The 13,512-nt window shown below is 38.2% G+C and overlaps 1 protein-coding gene across 1 annotated transcript in view; it reads right to left on the reverse strand.

Annotated features, from left to right (window-relative positions):
- The window catches only part of LOC122787984, a 164,164-nt gene that overhangs the window by 25,442 nt on the left and 125,210 nt on the right, over nucleotides 1-13,512 (reverse strand). The window contains 1 exon segment of the mRNA XM_044054911.1: nucleotides 9,936-10,142. Within this exon segment, the coding sequence (XP_043910846.1) occupies nucleotides 9,936-10,142 (207 nt within the window).

Below are 13,512 nucleotides of genomic sequence, written 5' to 3' on the forward strand. Positions count from 1 at the left end.
CCACATAGCAGCAATCCATCAGCTGCACTAGTATCATAGGAAGAGACTAAGAGCCATAGTATAATGTATATAGTAAGTCTAAATATAACAATGGAAAGTGCATAGGAAGTCTTAAAGAAACATGAAAGAAAGTTATAATACATACTAGTGAGACAAGGAAGTGTCACTATTGAAACAGAAATTTGTTTACATCAGTGCCCCTCATAATACCCTTTCTTTGATTAATTTTATGTGCATTTTTTATAAAGATCAGTATAGGAAGAAATCTAATTTGCTGTGCATCCTTCTTATGGGAATCTTCTTATTTCTTGTACAGTCAAGTTTGTAAATCATCATGTGGGAAAAAGGAGTCATGGATAGATGGATGTGTGGGTGTGTGTGTGTGTGTGTGTGTTTATGTATATATGTTTAAATGCATATATATATATATATATATATATATATATATATATATATATATATATATTATATATATATAGATATATTATATATATATATATATATATATATATATATATATATATATATGTATGTATATATATATATATATATATATATATAAAATTGGTCGACATCTGTTTAATCAACCACATTTGATCAACTATACAGATAGCCAAAAGTTATGCAGGATTGACAATCCCTGGGTGAGGGAATATTCCATTTCCCTGGAAACTGTGCAATCTCAGCATTGGTATATATAATTAGTGGATGTGTGGGGAGATCAGAGGGTATTGGCTTGCAAGGCACATTTGTACTAGGAAATTGACATTTCCATTTTTGACATAGAGTGGTTTACCTGTTTACATTCAGGATGTCAAAATTCATGTTAGTCGACCAACTGAAGTTAAATTGTATACACACGCACACACACACACACAAACACACACACACACATATATATATATATATATATATATATATATATATATACATATATATATATATATATATATATATATATATATATATATACACACACAAACACACACACACACACACACACACACACACACACACACACACACACACACACACACACACACACACACACATTGTGATGCCCCACTAAGGAGCCTCAGTCTTTACCACTGGCACCAGTAGTGGATGTACACTGTGAGGCTGACAAGGTACACACACAGTGTTACCAGATGCAGCTCTCTGCATCAAGTGCAATTTCCCTTAAGAGCACATAGAGACCACAGTAAGTCCGGGGCTGGTTTCTCCCTCTTTATACAGATCCCCAATAAGAGTCCCCACTGGCACAGCTATAGAGTTGACATCTCAGCTGAGTCGCCAAACCAAGACCTCCATCACCCTCTCTCTCCAACCAGTGCTCCATGTCCCTGCCCAAGTAGCTGGCACACAGACTCTTTGAGGTTTGATTTATACACACACACACACACACACACACACACACACACACACACACACACACACACACACACACACACACACACACACACACACCACTGGGAAAGGCTGGCACAAATTTACTAGTTATGACCCTTTTGTCTAGACTATACGGTAGTTATCACTGCTATCAGCCAGCTCCTTATCAGCTACTTTAAGGCCCTTAGCAAAGGGTGTCCAATCTTACTGTGTAATGTTACTATTAATACAAATGGTAGTTTGACCAAGAGCAAGGCTAGTAGGAGTAGCCCACAGTGTCACAAAATAAATATGCAAGTACTCTCAGAACTTAAATATCTTTAGACAGATCAGCCGCAATTAAATGTTTAAATATATTTAATAATAAATCATAAAACAACAAGACAATACTAAATATATATTTACAATGACATCAAAGTTCAAAATCACTTGAATATTTAAAACAACACTGCAGGACAGTCTCAAATAAATGAAAAAAAAAGATCTCAAATAAGCTTTGCTATATTCCTGAATATATCTAAGAGAGTTACTATTCCCTAGAAACGTACTTAGGAAGTAAGGCAGATGTCGTGAATGGATCTTCTCTAGTTGTTGTTGTAAGGTCAAAGATAGAATCCAGAATGCTGTGTCTCTCTCAGAAAGTTCTCAAATTAATATCTCAAACATTATTGCTGAACTAGCTTGCAGAATGACATAATTTCTTATCTGACTTCTAGTCCCCAGGCCCAAAACAACCATTGATGACAGCTGGTAGAATTCATCATCTACCTGTAAAAATTCCTCAGATCTTTAGCAAGTGCTAGAAGCCATAAAGCAATATAACACTTCCAAGACAATACAGACAGCCTCTCAGCACAGACTCTGTATCTCTAGCCTAGCCTATAAAGTAATTTAATTTCAGCTATTTTTCTAAAATGTACTAGGCTGATGTTAATCTCCTGTATCCCAGTTTCTACTGTTAAAATACATACATCTAAACAGTTACAATAGTGCATTTACATTTCTGTTCTTTTCTAGTAGAGTACACTGTGGATACATTTCAAGCACTTTGCAAAAGCCTTTTCAACACACACTTCTTTACCTGCAGTTTGATATATACATGACATACAATTCTAATACATTAGTAACACAAGCATCTTATATGAATTATGTTGATATTTACAAATGACATATAATTATTTACAAAATTCCAGATAGCTGGGCTGACAGTGTCTCCTTTCATTATACTTCTTCCCACCTCAATGACTCAAGCTAGTTTTTCAAGTGACCCTTAAGAAACATTGCTTGAGAAGGATGAGCCTATATGGGAATACCTTACCCCATTCTCTGTCTGGAGATCCCCACTGCCTTGGCATTGCTGAACCCATTACAGTGTTGCACTGTCAAATCATATGCCTGCAACCTTAGACTCTGCCATAGTAATTTTGGATTTTGCTGGCTGGCTCCCTGTAGACATAGATCTCCCTCAGAGTCTTCCTGCCTTCTACTGCAAATACTTAGCACCAGGGTCTCCCTATCATGGTAAGGTTTCAAGGTGTTAACATGGTACAATTTATGCCCCTGCCTCCTGGTTAGCAGTTCTACCTTGTAGTTGACATAATTGACCTTCCTTACCACTTTGAAGGGTCCCTCCCAAGATGCATGTAGCTTGTTGTGTCTTATAGGAATGAGAACCATAACCTGCTGCCCCACATCATACTCTCTAGCTCAAGCATTCCTGTCATACCAGATCTTTTTCTGCTGTTAGGCTTAGCCAGGTTCTCCTGGGACAAGCCCATGAGTTCCCTGAGCCTTGTCCTGGGGTTTAGGACATATGCCACAACAGATTCCATGTGGGATTCACACTCACTCTCCCACTCATCACGAATCAAGTCTAGAGGTCCACTCACCCTATACCCATACAGCAACTGAAAAGGTGAAAAACCTGTGGATTCCTGGGGTACCTCTCTATGAGAAAACAACAGATGAGGCAGATATTTGTCCCACTCTGTCTTAAACCTGTCTGCAAATGCCCATAGCACGGTCTTTAGTGCAGAGTTTAACCTCTCCAGCAGACCATTACTCGGGGTAGGGTAGGAGTGGTCTTTAGGTGCTTCAGCCCACAGTGCTGTCACAGTCAAGCCAGCAGGTCTGACAATAAATTGGCACCTCTGTCAGTCAGTATTTCTTTTGGGGAACCTACCCTGCTGCAAATCTCTAGCAAAGCAGTTACCATCTTTTCGGCCTCAATGGAGGACAGGGCCACCTCCTTGGGGTATCTTGTTGCATAATCTACTACCAGTAGGATATACTTCTTCCCTGTGGAACTTGGGGTACTCAGAGGACCCATGATATCCATAGCTACTCTCTGAAATGGCTCCTCAGTCACAGGCAAAAACTTCAAAGAAGCTTTCACCTTGTCTCCTGCCTTGCCTATCTTTTGGCACTCCTCACAGGTCCTACAGAACCTGGTTACATCTCTGGGAATCCCAGGCCAATAAAAGTTCTGCATATTACATCTCTTTGTACCCTTTATGCTCATATGACCTGCAAAGGGAATGTCATGGGCTATGGCTAGAAGTGCCAGATTTTAATCTCTCAGCACTACCAACTGCTGTATTCTCTCACCCTCTAGCCCTCCCTCAGGGGTCCACTCTCTATACAGTAATCCTTTGTCCCAGTATACAGATTACCCTTTTCTTTGAGAATCAGGTGCCTCACTAGTCACCTCCCTCAGACATTGTAATCTATGGTCTGAGAGCTGAGCCTGTCTCAGCTCTCTTTTTATAACTCTTCCCAGATCTCTTTCCACAGGAAGTCTGGTATTCTCTGACAGCAGTGTCTCCCTGTCAGCCTGAGTACTACTACTCATCTCTGCCCTTGCAGTCAGTCTGTCCAAGGGAACATCAGTACCCACAAGCAGCTGTGGCTTACCTTCAGTTTCACTGCTACAGGGTAGCTTCCTCCCTGAAGTAGCCACCTCACCAGTCCTGGCTTCAAGTGTGCAGTCTGTCTTGGTCCTTCCTAGGCTACCAGACCCACATGCTTGTCTCCATTACTGACTGCATGTAACTACATGCACACAAGGTACTGCATTATCTGAATCATTCCCTATCAGGACACCTGCAGGGATATCCTCAAGCACACCTACTTACATGCTTCCTTTTCCATCCTCCCAGTCAAGGTGAAACCTAGCCAAAGGTATTTGGAATGGGGTCCCTCCTGAAGCTCTGATTGGAGTAGAATGCCCAAGCAAACACTGCTGCTATTTAACCATTGCAGGCTTTACAATGGTTAGGTCAGAGGCTGAGTCTCTCTTAGCAGTGGCCTGTTTTCCATCTGCTAAGACAGGATATAACCTCTTGTGGTAGTTTGGTACCCTTGTTGTCTCCAGACAACTTACTGCTGGCATTCTGTCTTTCCCACTTACTGGCTCTCCCACCTTTTTTTCCCCACCTTGTCTCCATGGACATCTATATGCTACATTAACACTCTGGTTGCATTTAAAGCATTTAACCTTTAGTCCTGACCATGTAACTGAACTAGTGGCTAATCCTGCTACTGGTAGACTCTGTTAGGGTGGTTTAGACTGCCCACCATGGATTCCCTTAGACTCATGAGCATCACTGGTTATCCCTTTCCTGTGTAGTGATGCCTGCCTGATAGATATATGTCTCCCTTTTTTCCCCAATTCATCTGCAGTATTACATTCCCTATATGCTCTGCTGTGCTAACCAGATTCTTATGTTCTCAGGAAAAGTGCTAAGGGCTTGTTCTCTTACCAAAAGGTCTGCCAGCCCTTCAGAAGTGGTGACCTGACACCCACTCACCCATCTATGAAAATAAGTGCTTAACTCAGCAATATATTCACACACACTTTCATCTGCCTTGCATCTAAGCTCGTGAAACTTTTTTCTATAAGCTTCAGGTGTTAAAAATAAAATAAAAAAAGTTTAACAGTATTATAATTTAAGCAATCAGCATCAGACAATTTAGAAATAGCAGTTACAGCTTTACCATAAAGTAAGGGAGTCGGGAACTGTACCCAGAGCCCTTGGTCAACATTATACTGTTTACATACCCTTTCAAACATATGAATAAAACTATCAAAATTATCACCCCAAGTAAATTTTGGAAGAAATTTACTGACCTTTATTGCTCCTGGGGTTCAGTTATTCCCTCCCCCATTAACGCCATGACCCTGGTGAAGAATCAACATTTCCTTTTCATGTTGCTTCTGCCTCTCATTTTCTTCACCCTCCAAATGTCTCACTTTCTCATTTTCTTTGGCCTTCAGACATCTCAGTCTGTCTGCAGATTCTAACTCCATTTGTTTCTGTTTCTCCTTTTCATCAGTCTCTAACCACCTCAGTATCTCTGCTGATTTTATTTCCAAATGTTTGGCCTCTCGTTCAAGTCTCTTTACCTCCAGATGGAAAGTTGAACTGTCCATTTTCTGAGAGTTGTACATTCCCAAGATCAGTTTGGTTTCTTCCTGGTTGCTTGTCTCTCTCAGAGAGTTCTCAGATTAATATCTCAACTATTAGTGCTGGGCTAGCTTGCAGAATGACATAATTTCTTGTCATCTGACATCTAGTTCCCAGGTCCAAAACAACCATTGATGGCAACTGGTAGCATTTAGCATCTACTTGTAAAAATACAGAGACAAGGGCTTTTCCTCAGATCTTTGGCACATGCTGGAAGTCATAAAACAATAAAACATTTGCAAGACAATACAGAAATCCTCTCGGCACAGATTTTGTGTCTCTGGCCTAGCCTATAAAGTAATTCAATTTCAGCTATTTTTCTAAAATTTACTAGACTGAGGCTAATCTCCTGTATCCCAGTTTCCACTGTTAGAATACATACATCTAAACAGTTACAATAGTGGATGTACATTTCTGTTCTTTTCCATTAGGGTACATTGTGGATACATTTCAAGCACTTTGCAAAAATCTTTTCAACACACACTTCTGTACCAGCAGTTTGATATATACATGACATACAGTTCTAATACAATTGTAACACAAGCATTTTACATGAATCATATTGATATTCACAAATGACATATAATTATTTTAAAAAACCCAGATATCTGGGCTGGCAGTATCTCCTTTCATCACATACATATAACTCTATATATATATATATATATATGCGTGTGTGTGTGTGTGTGTGTGTGTGTGTGTGTGTGTGTGTGTGTGTGTGTGTGTGCATGTGTGTGTGTGTATGTGTGTGTGTGTGTGTGTGTGTGTATGTGGATGTGTATAGATAGATATGCATGCATACTGACAGAGCGAGAGGAAGACATGGACCAGTTGACTGAGGTCAGATTCAAACACCACACCTTTGTAGGCATACAAGCTGGATTCTGTACAACATAATACTGGCACCACCACAGATGTCTGACTTTAAAACTTTCAAAGTGCACTTTATAGAAGATGACATCATCAGTGTATGCTGAGAAGATGATGTTGTGAGAGCTGTATGAAAATGCTGCAATGTCATGTAGCAGTGTAAAAGTATCTCCTGAATTAATGCAGTATGACCTGGACTCAAGCTCATCTGAGTACACACACACACACACACACACACTCACACCTAAACACACAAACACACACACCCACACACACACATTGCCTTCTGACAGATTAGAACCCCTATCTATCTAGTTACACATGCTAAAAAGCACAGTACTTAATACTCAGACCACTGCAGAAGTTGTTCTTACACACTGCCAGAGTGCACTTTCTAGAGGATCACATTACCAGTGTATGCTAAGAAGATGTTGGGAGGGCTGTATAAAATTGCTGAAGAGTCATGTGGCAATGTAAAAGTATCTTTTGAATGCTACTTGACTAAAGGCAACAGAACATAGACTTATGCTCATCTAGCTATGCAAACACCTACTTACTCAAGTTGAGGGCTATGAGATTAGAACCCTTACCTATCTAGTTACACAAGCTAGACAATGCAGTACTTAATGATCATGCCACTGCAGACCTCTGACTTTAACACTGTTAAAGTGTACTTTCTAGAGGATGACATCATCAGTGTATGCTGAGAAAAGAATGTTGGGAGGTCTGTATAAAATTGCTGTTGAGTCATGTAGCAATGTAAAGTTAAAGTCAGACTTCTTTTGTGGCACTAGCATTAAGTACTGTGTTCTCTAACTTGTGTAACTAGATAGACAGGGGTCCCACTCTCACAGCAGTCAATGTGTTTGTGTGTCTTCTTTCAACTATCAGTTTGGAGGCAATTTTATACTGGGATGTGAGTCCACAGTTATGTCAGACACTCCTCCCAGTATCATCTTCTCAGCATACTATGATGATGTCATTGTCTATAAAGTGCATTGTGACACAGCAGAAGTTAAGACTTCTGTGTGGAATCCAGCTTGTATACATAGACAGGCGTGGTGTTTGAATCTGATCTCAGTCAACTGGTGTGTGGATTGGTGGCATATTGTGGTCATTGTAGGATGTTTTGAATTTGCTCTCATTTGACTTCCACTCAGGAGAACCTTTTGCATAGCCTCTTCAATCTAAACTCCCCAGTTTCCCTATGTCCACATAACATCCTTTTTGTGGAACAGTGAGGGTATCATCATCTCAAAGATGCATATACACATTGTGAAGCAGAGCCCCTCCAAGACCCTCTTCAAGCCATCTCTAGGCTATTGGATGTGTGATTGCTATTTCACTTGTGGAGTAGTAGCCATGTCCCATATGGACATAGGCAGTCTTTAATAAAATCAAACACATACATACATATCCCTATCTTCCCTCACCTAGAGATAGCAATTTGGGTTAAATGGGATAATAATGGCTAGTCTTATATGGGCTCTTGGCCATTAGTCTAGTAATTTCCTATGACCATATGAACATTTCACATGTGCTATGTTAAGGTATGGATGTACTGTAGCCCTACAACAGTGTAATCCAATCTGAGATTGAGAGGAAAGCCACAATGACTTCTGGGATAAAAATACTGCTATAACAGCAGTATTAGCAAAGTACAGAAAAGTTTACTGAGTGCAATGTATCCTACAACAATTATTTGCAAAATGAAATAATGGGGGGTGACAGCAAGGACACATACAAGGAAAAGTACACTGGACAGGGAAAGTGTGCTGATGGAAATGTACACAGACATGAACGAAAGGAAGGAATAAAGTGGAAGAGGGCATGGTAAATATGGCAATGTGCCCAAGATGGGATATGTCAATGTATGTACACTTCTAAGGCAGGTCAGTAGCATGAAAATAAGCACATATGTAGGTAGTGCAGCACATACTGAGCAGCATGAACACCATGCCATCCTTGTAGGCTTTATGAGAAGCCTACATGGAGTTTATTGTATTCCTGGACACATTTTTGTTTTAATTCATAAAGGTTTTAGGTACAAATCTTAAAAGCATTTTTGGCCTATAATTTTGCAGTTTCCATTTGCCCAGAAACTCCTGCAGCCTACATAACCTACTTTCTTTTAGATGTGACATTTTTGCAGTATGTTGTGTTTTATATTGAAGAATGTCACAATAATGTCCTCAGAAATGTTATAAAAAGATATTAATTTTCAGTCAACACATTTTTACTAGGGTTGTTTTTGGACAAGAATATTTCAGAATCTTTCTTGATAGAAAAATGTACCTGCTAGCTATTACAATTCTAGTAAAGTCATTTGTTACAATTTGGGTTGGACTTAATGCTGTAAAACTAGTTTAATGTGTATATTATCTTCTTTCACCTTTGCCACATTTAGTGTCAGCATGCATAGCCAAAGAATTGTAAGTTTACAATGCTATAAGGAAAATACTTCTAAATTCTTATGTGTTTGACAATGCAACTATCTTATATTAGTGGTTATATAGTCACACAGAAGCAACATAAACTACTTTTGTTGTATCAGTTGTACTCACTATACTTAAGAAGCAATGCAGCAAGAACAGATAAAATTTCACAATCTCTGTAAATTGACACATTCGACATATCTTTTTGTTGTAACATTGATTTCATACATTTTTGTTTGCTTGTAAATGACAATATTTCAAAATAATTTACATATTTTTCAAATATTTTAAAATGAAATTCTTAGGAAAAGCTGTATATTCTTAGATGTAGCATTTAAGCCTGACAAATACTTAGATTTAAATATTAAATGGTTAAATCAGGGTTATACTAGTCTTAATAGCAACATTAAAGATAACATGATTTCTTCAGGCAGTACTATTGATTTAGGAACATTACTTGGCAAGTTTTGTTTCCATTAGCCATGCACTTTATCAAGTAGGAAACTAGATAAAGGTTTAGTACTCTAACTTGATCATGTTGGAGAAGAAGTTATAATCACAGACCAAGGATGACATGGGATGAAGAAAATAGTGAAATTAGATTACACTTAAGTGTCATATCCCATTCATTATATATTTCAGGTAATTAATTCTACTGCTTAACAAAAAGATGAACAAGATGGATTTAGCATTTAAATTAATCACTGGGCATTCCAATACTTTTCCATGTATACTTGTATAAAAATAATGAGTGCTTACCACTGTGATTTCTTACCAGTATTTCGGAGTTTGTTGCTTTGTAGCACTGAAGCAATAACTAGTACATTCCCAACAATGTCCAGCACTACGGTAACAATAACTACAGAGGCCAGCCCCATGGCAAACGGCTGCAGGTGAGTACTGCTTTGGTTATTATAAAGCTGATTCCCATAATTAATAAAGCTCATGTTATCAAACATTTTGTTCAGATTATGCAGGTTTTCTTTTCAAGAAAGATTTTGAGAATCTAGCAAACGCAAAAGTATGATTACTAAATGCAATATGAAGACTATATATTTTTCATTATTTAATAAAATGCCATACTATACTATCTTAATGCACATACTTGCTTTCTAGATAGTGCATAATTATTGCCATACATTTTAACACTGTTATTTCAGCAACTATGCCAAATCTATTTTCTTATTTTCTAATAATATGATGTTACTTATACTTTATAAATTATTATTGTATTCATTAAATTTTTATGACTGTCTAAGCATTTAGAGTGAACTTGTAAATGAACTATGCAATGTCTTAGTAGATGAGAAAATATAAGCAAGTTAAAAATATATATGTGGCTTCTGAGGAGAAATGAGCTTGCGTTCTTACCATCATTTCCTTTTATAACAAGGTCCAACATCGCAAGTGAAGTTGCATCATCTTAATTATGTAGCAATGACATTTTGCTGATGAACTGCAACTCACTTATGGGCTTTGTTTTCAATGGATGTCCTCCTGGCACAGTTCCACTTTGGGATTTCAGAAATACAGTGTAGTTGCTGCCATTTTATTCATTCACATCTTGTAAGATTTGTTATTACAACTACTTTTTACTTTGCATCCTTAATTCTTTCGAATCAAAGCCATTACTACTTTCACAAATCCTTTCTTTTCAGACAAAAGGCATGGTACTATCAAAAATAGCAGGCCATTTTATTTACCAAATATTAACTGTAATTTGTAGGAAATAAACATCTACTAAAAGCAGCCGAGAAATGAATTTAAAGCTTGAAGTGTAATTGTACCTCATAGAGATTGCATAGTTTATTTCCAGGCAATATAGCCTTTCAAGACCTCATAGAGTTATGCATAACCTGCACATCTCCCATAATATATGTCATACTCTGGTGACAACCCATATGTGAATGAAGTCCTTAACATCCTATGCAGCACTCCGTTTCAGTTTTGTACTGATATTAAAAAGCATCCTTTCATGTCATGTCTTTGTGTTGTTCTTTTCCATACTAAACATTTAAATTCTAGACCTGCCAGAACCATACCTCTCAACCTCTTAAAGCAAGAAATCTGGACAAAGCCATAAATAATGGTGGGAGAAAGGCACAAAAATAGGGATACTTTTTGCATATTGCGCTTACAATCTTAGAAATTGATAGAATAGCATGTTTTGTATTACCATCTATTTTCTGAAGCATGTTATATGGGTTGGAGACAGTGGCATTGACAGAAAGGCAGGAGTTAGAGGTGGATGTGGCAGAGTTACAGATGTTAAGATGTGCACTGGGTGTGACAAGGGTGGACAGGATTAGGAATAAGTATATTAAAGGGTCAGCCCAGGTTGGAAGGTTTGGAGACAAAGCCAGAGAGGCAATATTACGTTGGTTTGGACATGTGCTGAGGAGGGATGCTGAGTATATTGGGAAAAAGATGCTTAGGATGAAGCTACCAGGTAAAAGGAAAAGAGGAAGGCCTAAGATAAGGTTTATGGATGTGGTGAGAGAGGACATGCAAGTGGTTGGTGTGACAGAGCAAGATGCAGAGGACAGGAAGAAATGGAAACAGATGATCCTGTGTGGCAACCCCTAACGGGAACAGCCGAAAGAAGATGATGATGATCTATTTTCTGAAGCATATCAAGTCTATAACTCAAATGACTGCCATTATTTTCTGACTTTGGTCCTCAATGATTTGCCAGTGATTTGAAAAAAAAAAAAAAAAACATTGAGAAACAGGCCAAAAATATGTGGCAAAAATCTGGACATTCTGCAAAAATCTGGACAGTTGACAGGTATGGCCAGCACCCTATACAGTCCTTTTCACTCCCTGTATTACCTCCATTTTCACTTTTGAAAAGTGGAGAGAGGTTACATTTAGCAAGTGGTTACTTCAGTACTTTTTCTGTATGCCCCTAAATGTCCCACCCCATTGTGATTTTGGGGTGTAACATACAAAGCATGTAAATCTGAAACATGCAGGCACATGTGCCTACATCCACTCATATGACCATGCAACCTGAAGCAAGCTGTTCAGCCTCAGGTCCCCTTATAACATTAGCACTGGGCCTCAGTTATGAGGCAGTATTATAGAGTTTCATTTTAAAGTGTGCTCCTGAAATGAGAAAGCAGGCACTTAATGACTCCTTCCCACCTGCACTCTGTGGCTCCTTCGGTACAATAGATTCTCTTCTGAAATACAGCTTGCTTAGACTGCAGTCAGGATTCCATTCCTCTGTGCTTTAGGATAACTTGTTCCCATTCAATTTTGATTTCAGCTCATTAGTTTTATATATCCATTCGGAGTATAGTACTGCATTTTCAGTTTCCAAAGTAAATCCTTTTAATAGTTACCCTTTTCAGGGTAAGTGTAGAGTTCCTTCTTATAACCTTATTGTGATATGTACATATTGATCACAACTCTCAATGTGATCCATTTTGTTTGTTCATTTAAATTGTCTGCTTTGGTATCTATTTTCTGTTCATCAGCAACTTTGAATGATAACAGGCATGGAAAAACCTACACTAGTTTTGTAACTTCATTTCTGAGCAGTAGAAAAATGAGCATATAGCTAGAAAAGTATAGGCATGTGCTAAATATTGGCTATGAGAGCAAGAAACCTTAATCCACTTATCTTTTTTCCTAAAATAATCTCCCATTTTAAAATACTAAAGTACTTTGGGTGGCAATGACCTCCATATCATACATTTGGAATTTGGTTCTTCTGAATTTTTTAATAATTTTAAGTGCATCAGTACTTTATTCCTATTACTTTTGCATAACAGAGTATTTAATATAACACACGAACGAAGCACTCATACATGACCAACACACTTCGCAATTTCCTTTTATGTACACCTACCATGACTGCAACATTTCTGATTTAGGGGCTTCAAAGCCCAGAGTACCATTTAAGAGGAAGCTACATAATGTATATTCTAGAAACAGTACTTCACTCCAAAGGAAACTGAGTATATTGCTATCTATGGGCTTCTTTTACAAACTCAGAACTAATTTCTGCTATTTTGCTAAATTCTGAGGAACAGAATTTTGTATTTTTTAGGATAGCTACTGTTACAAGCACCTATATGCATTTACCATTTATAAAGAAATGATGCCCTGTGACATTTGATGCCTTGTGCAGCTTCAGGCAGTGTTCTGTCAGAGTATTACAGGCAATCTTCACTGGAAGCTAATCTAGGAAGTCTAAATGGTGGCTGCCTTTCAGAAAAAGCTTTCAGTCTTGCTCCTTGATCTTTCTAATTTCCAGTGTTCACATATGATGTACATGAAGCTAAATAGCTACAGTACTGCAATGTGGTAGTACTAGTGTGCAGAGCCATATCTAGCACTAGGCA

Source organism: Protopterus annectens, chromosome 13.part0, assembly GCF_019279795.1.
Source record: "Protopterus annectens isolate FY-2018-M chromosome 13.part0, PAN1.0, whole genome shotgun sequence".
NCBI classification, from domain to species: Eukaryota; Metazoa; Chordata; order Ceratodontiformes; family Protopteridae; genus Protopterus; species Protopterus annectens.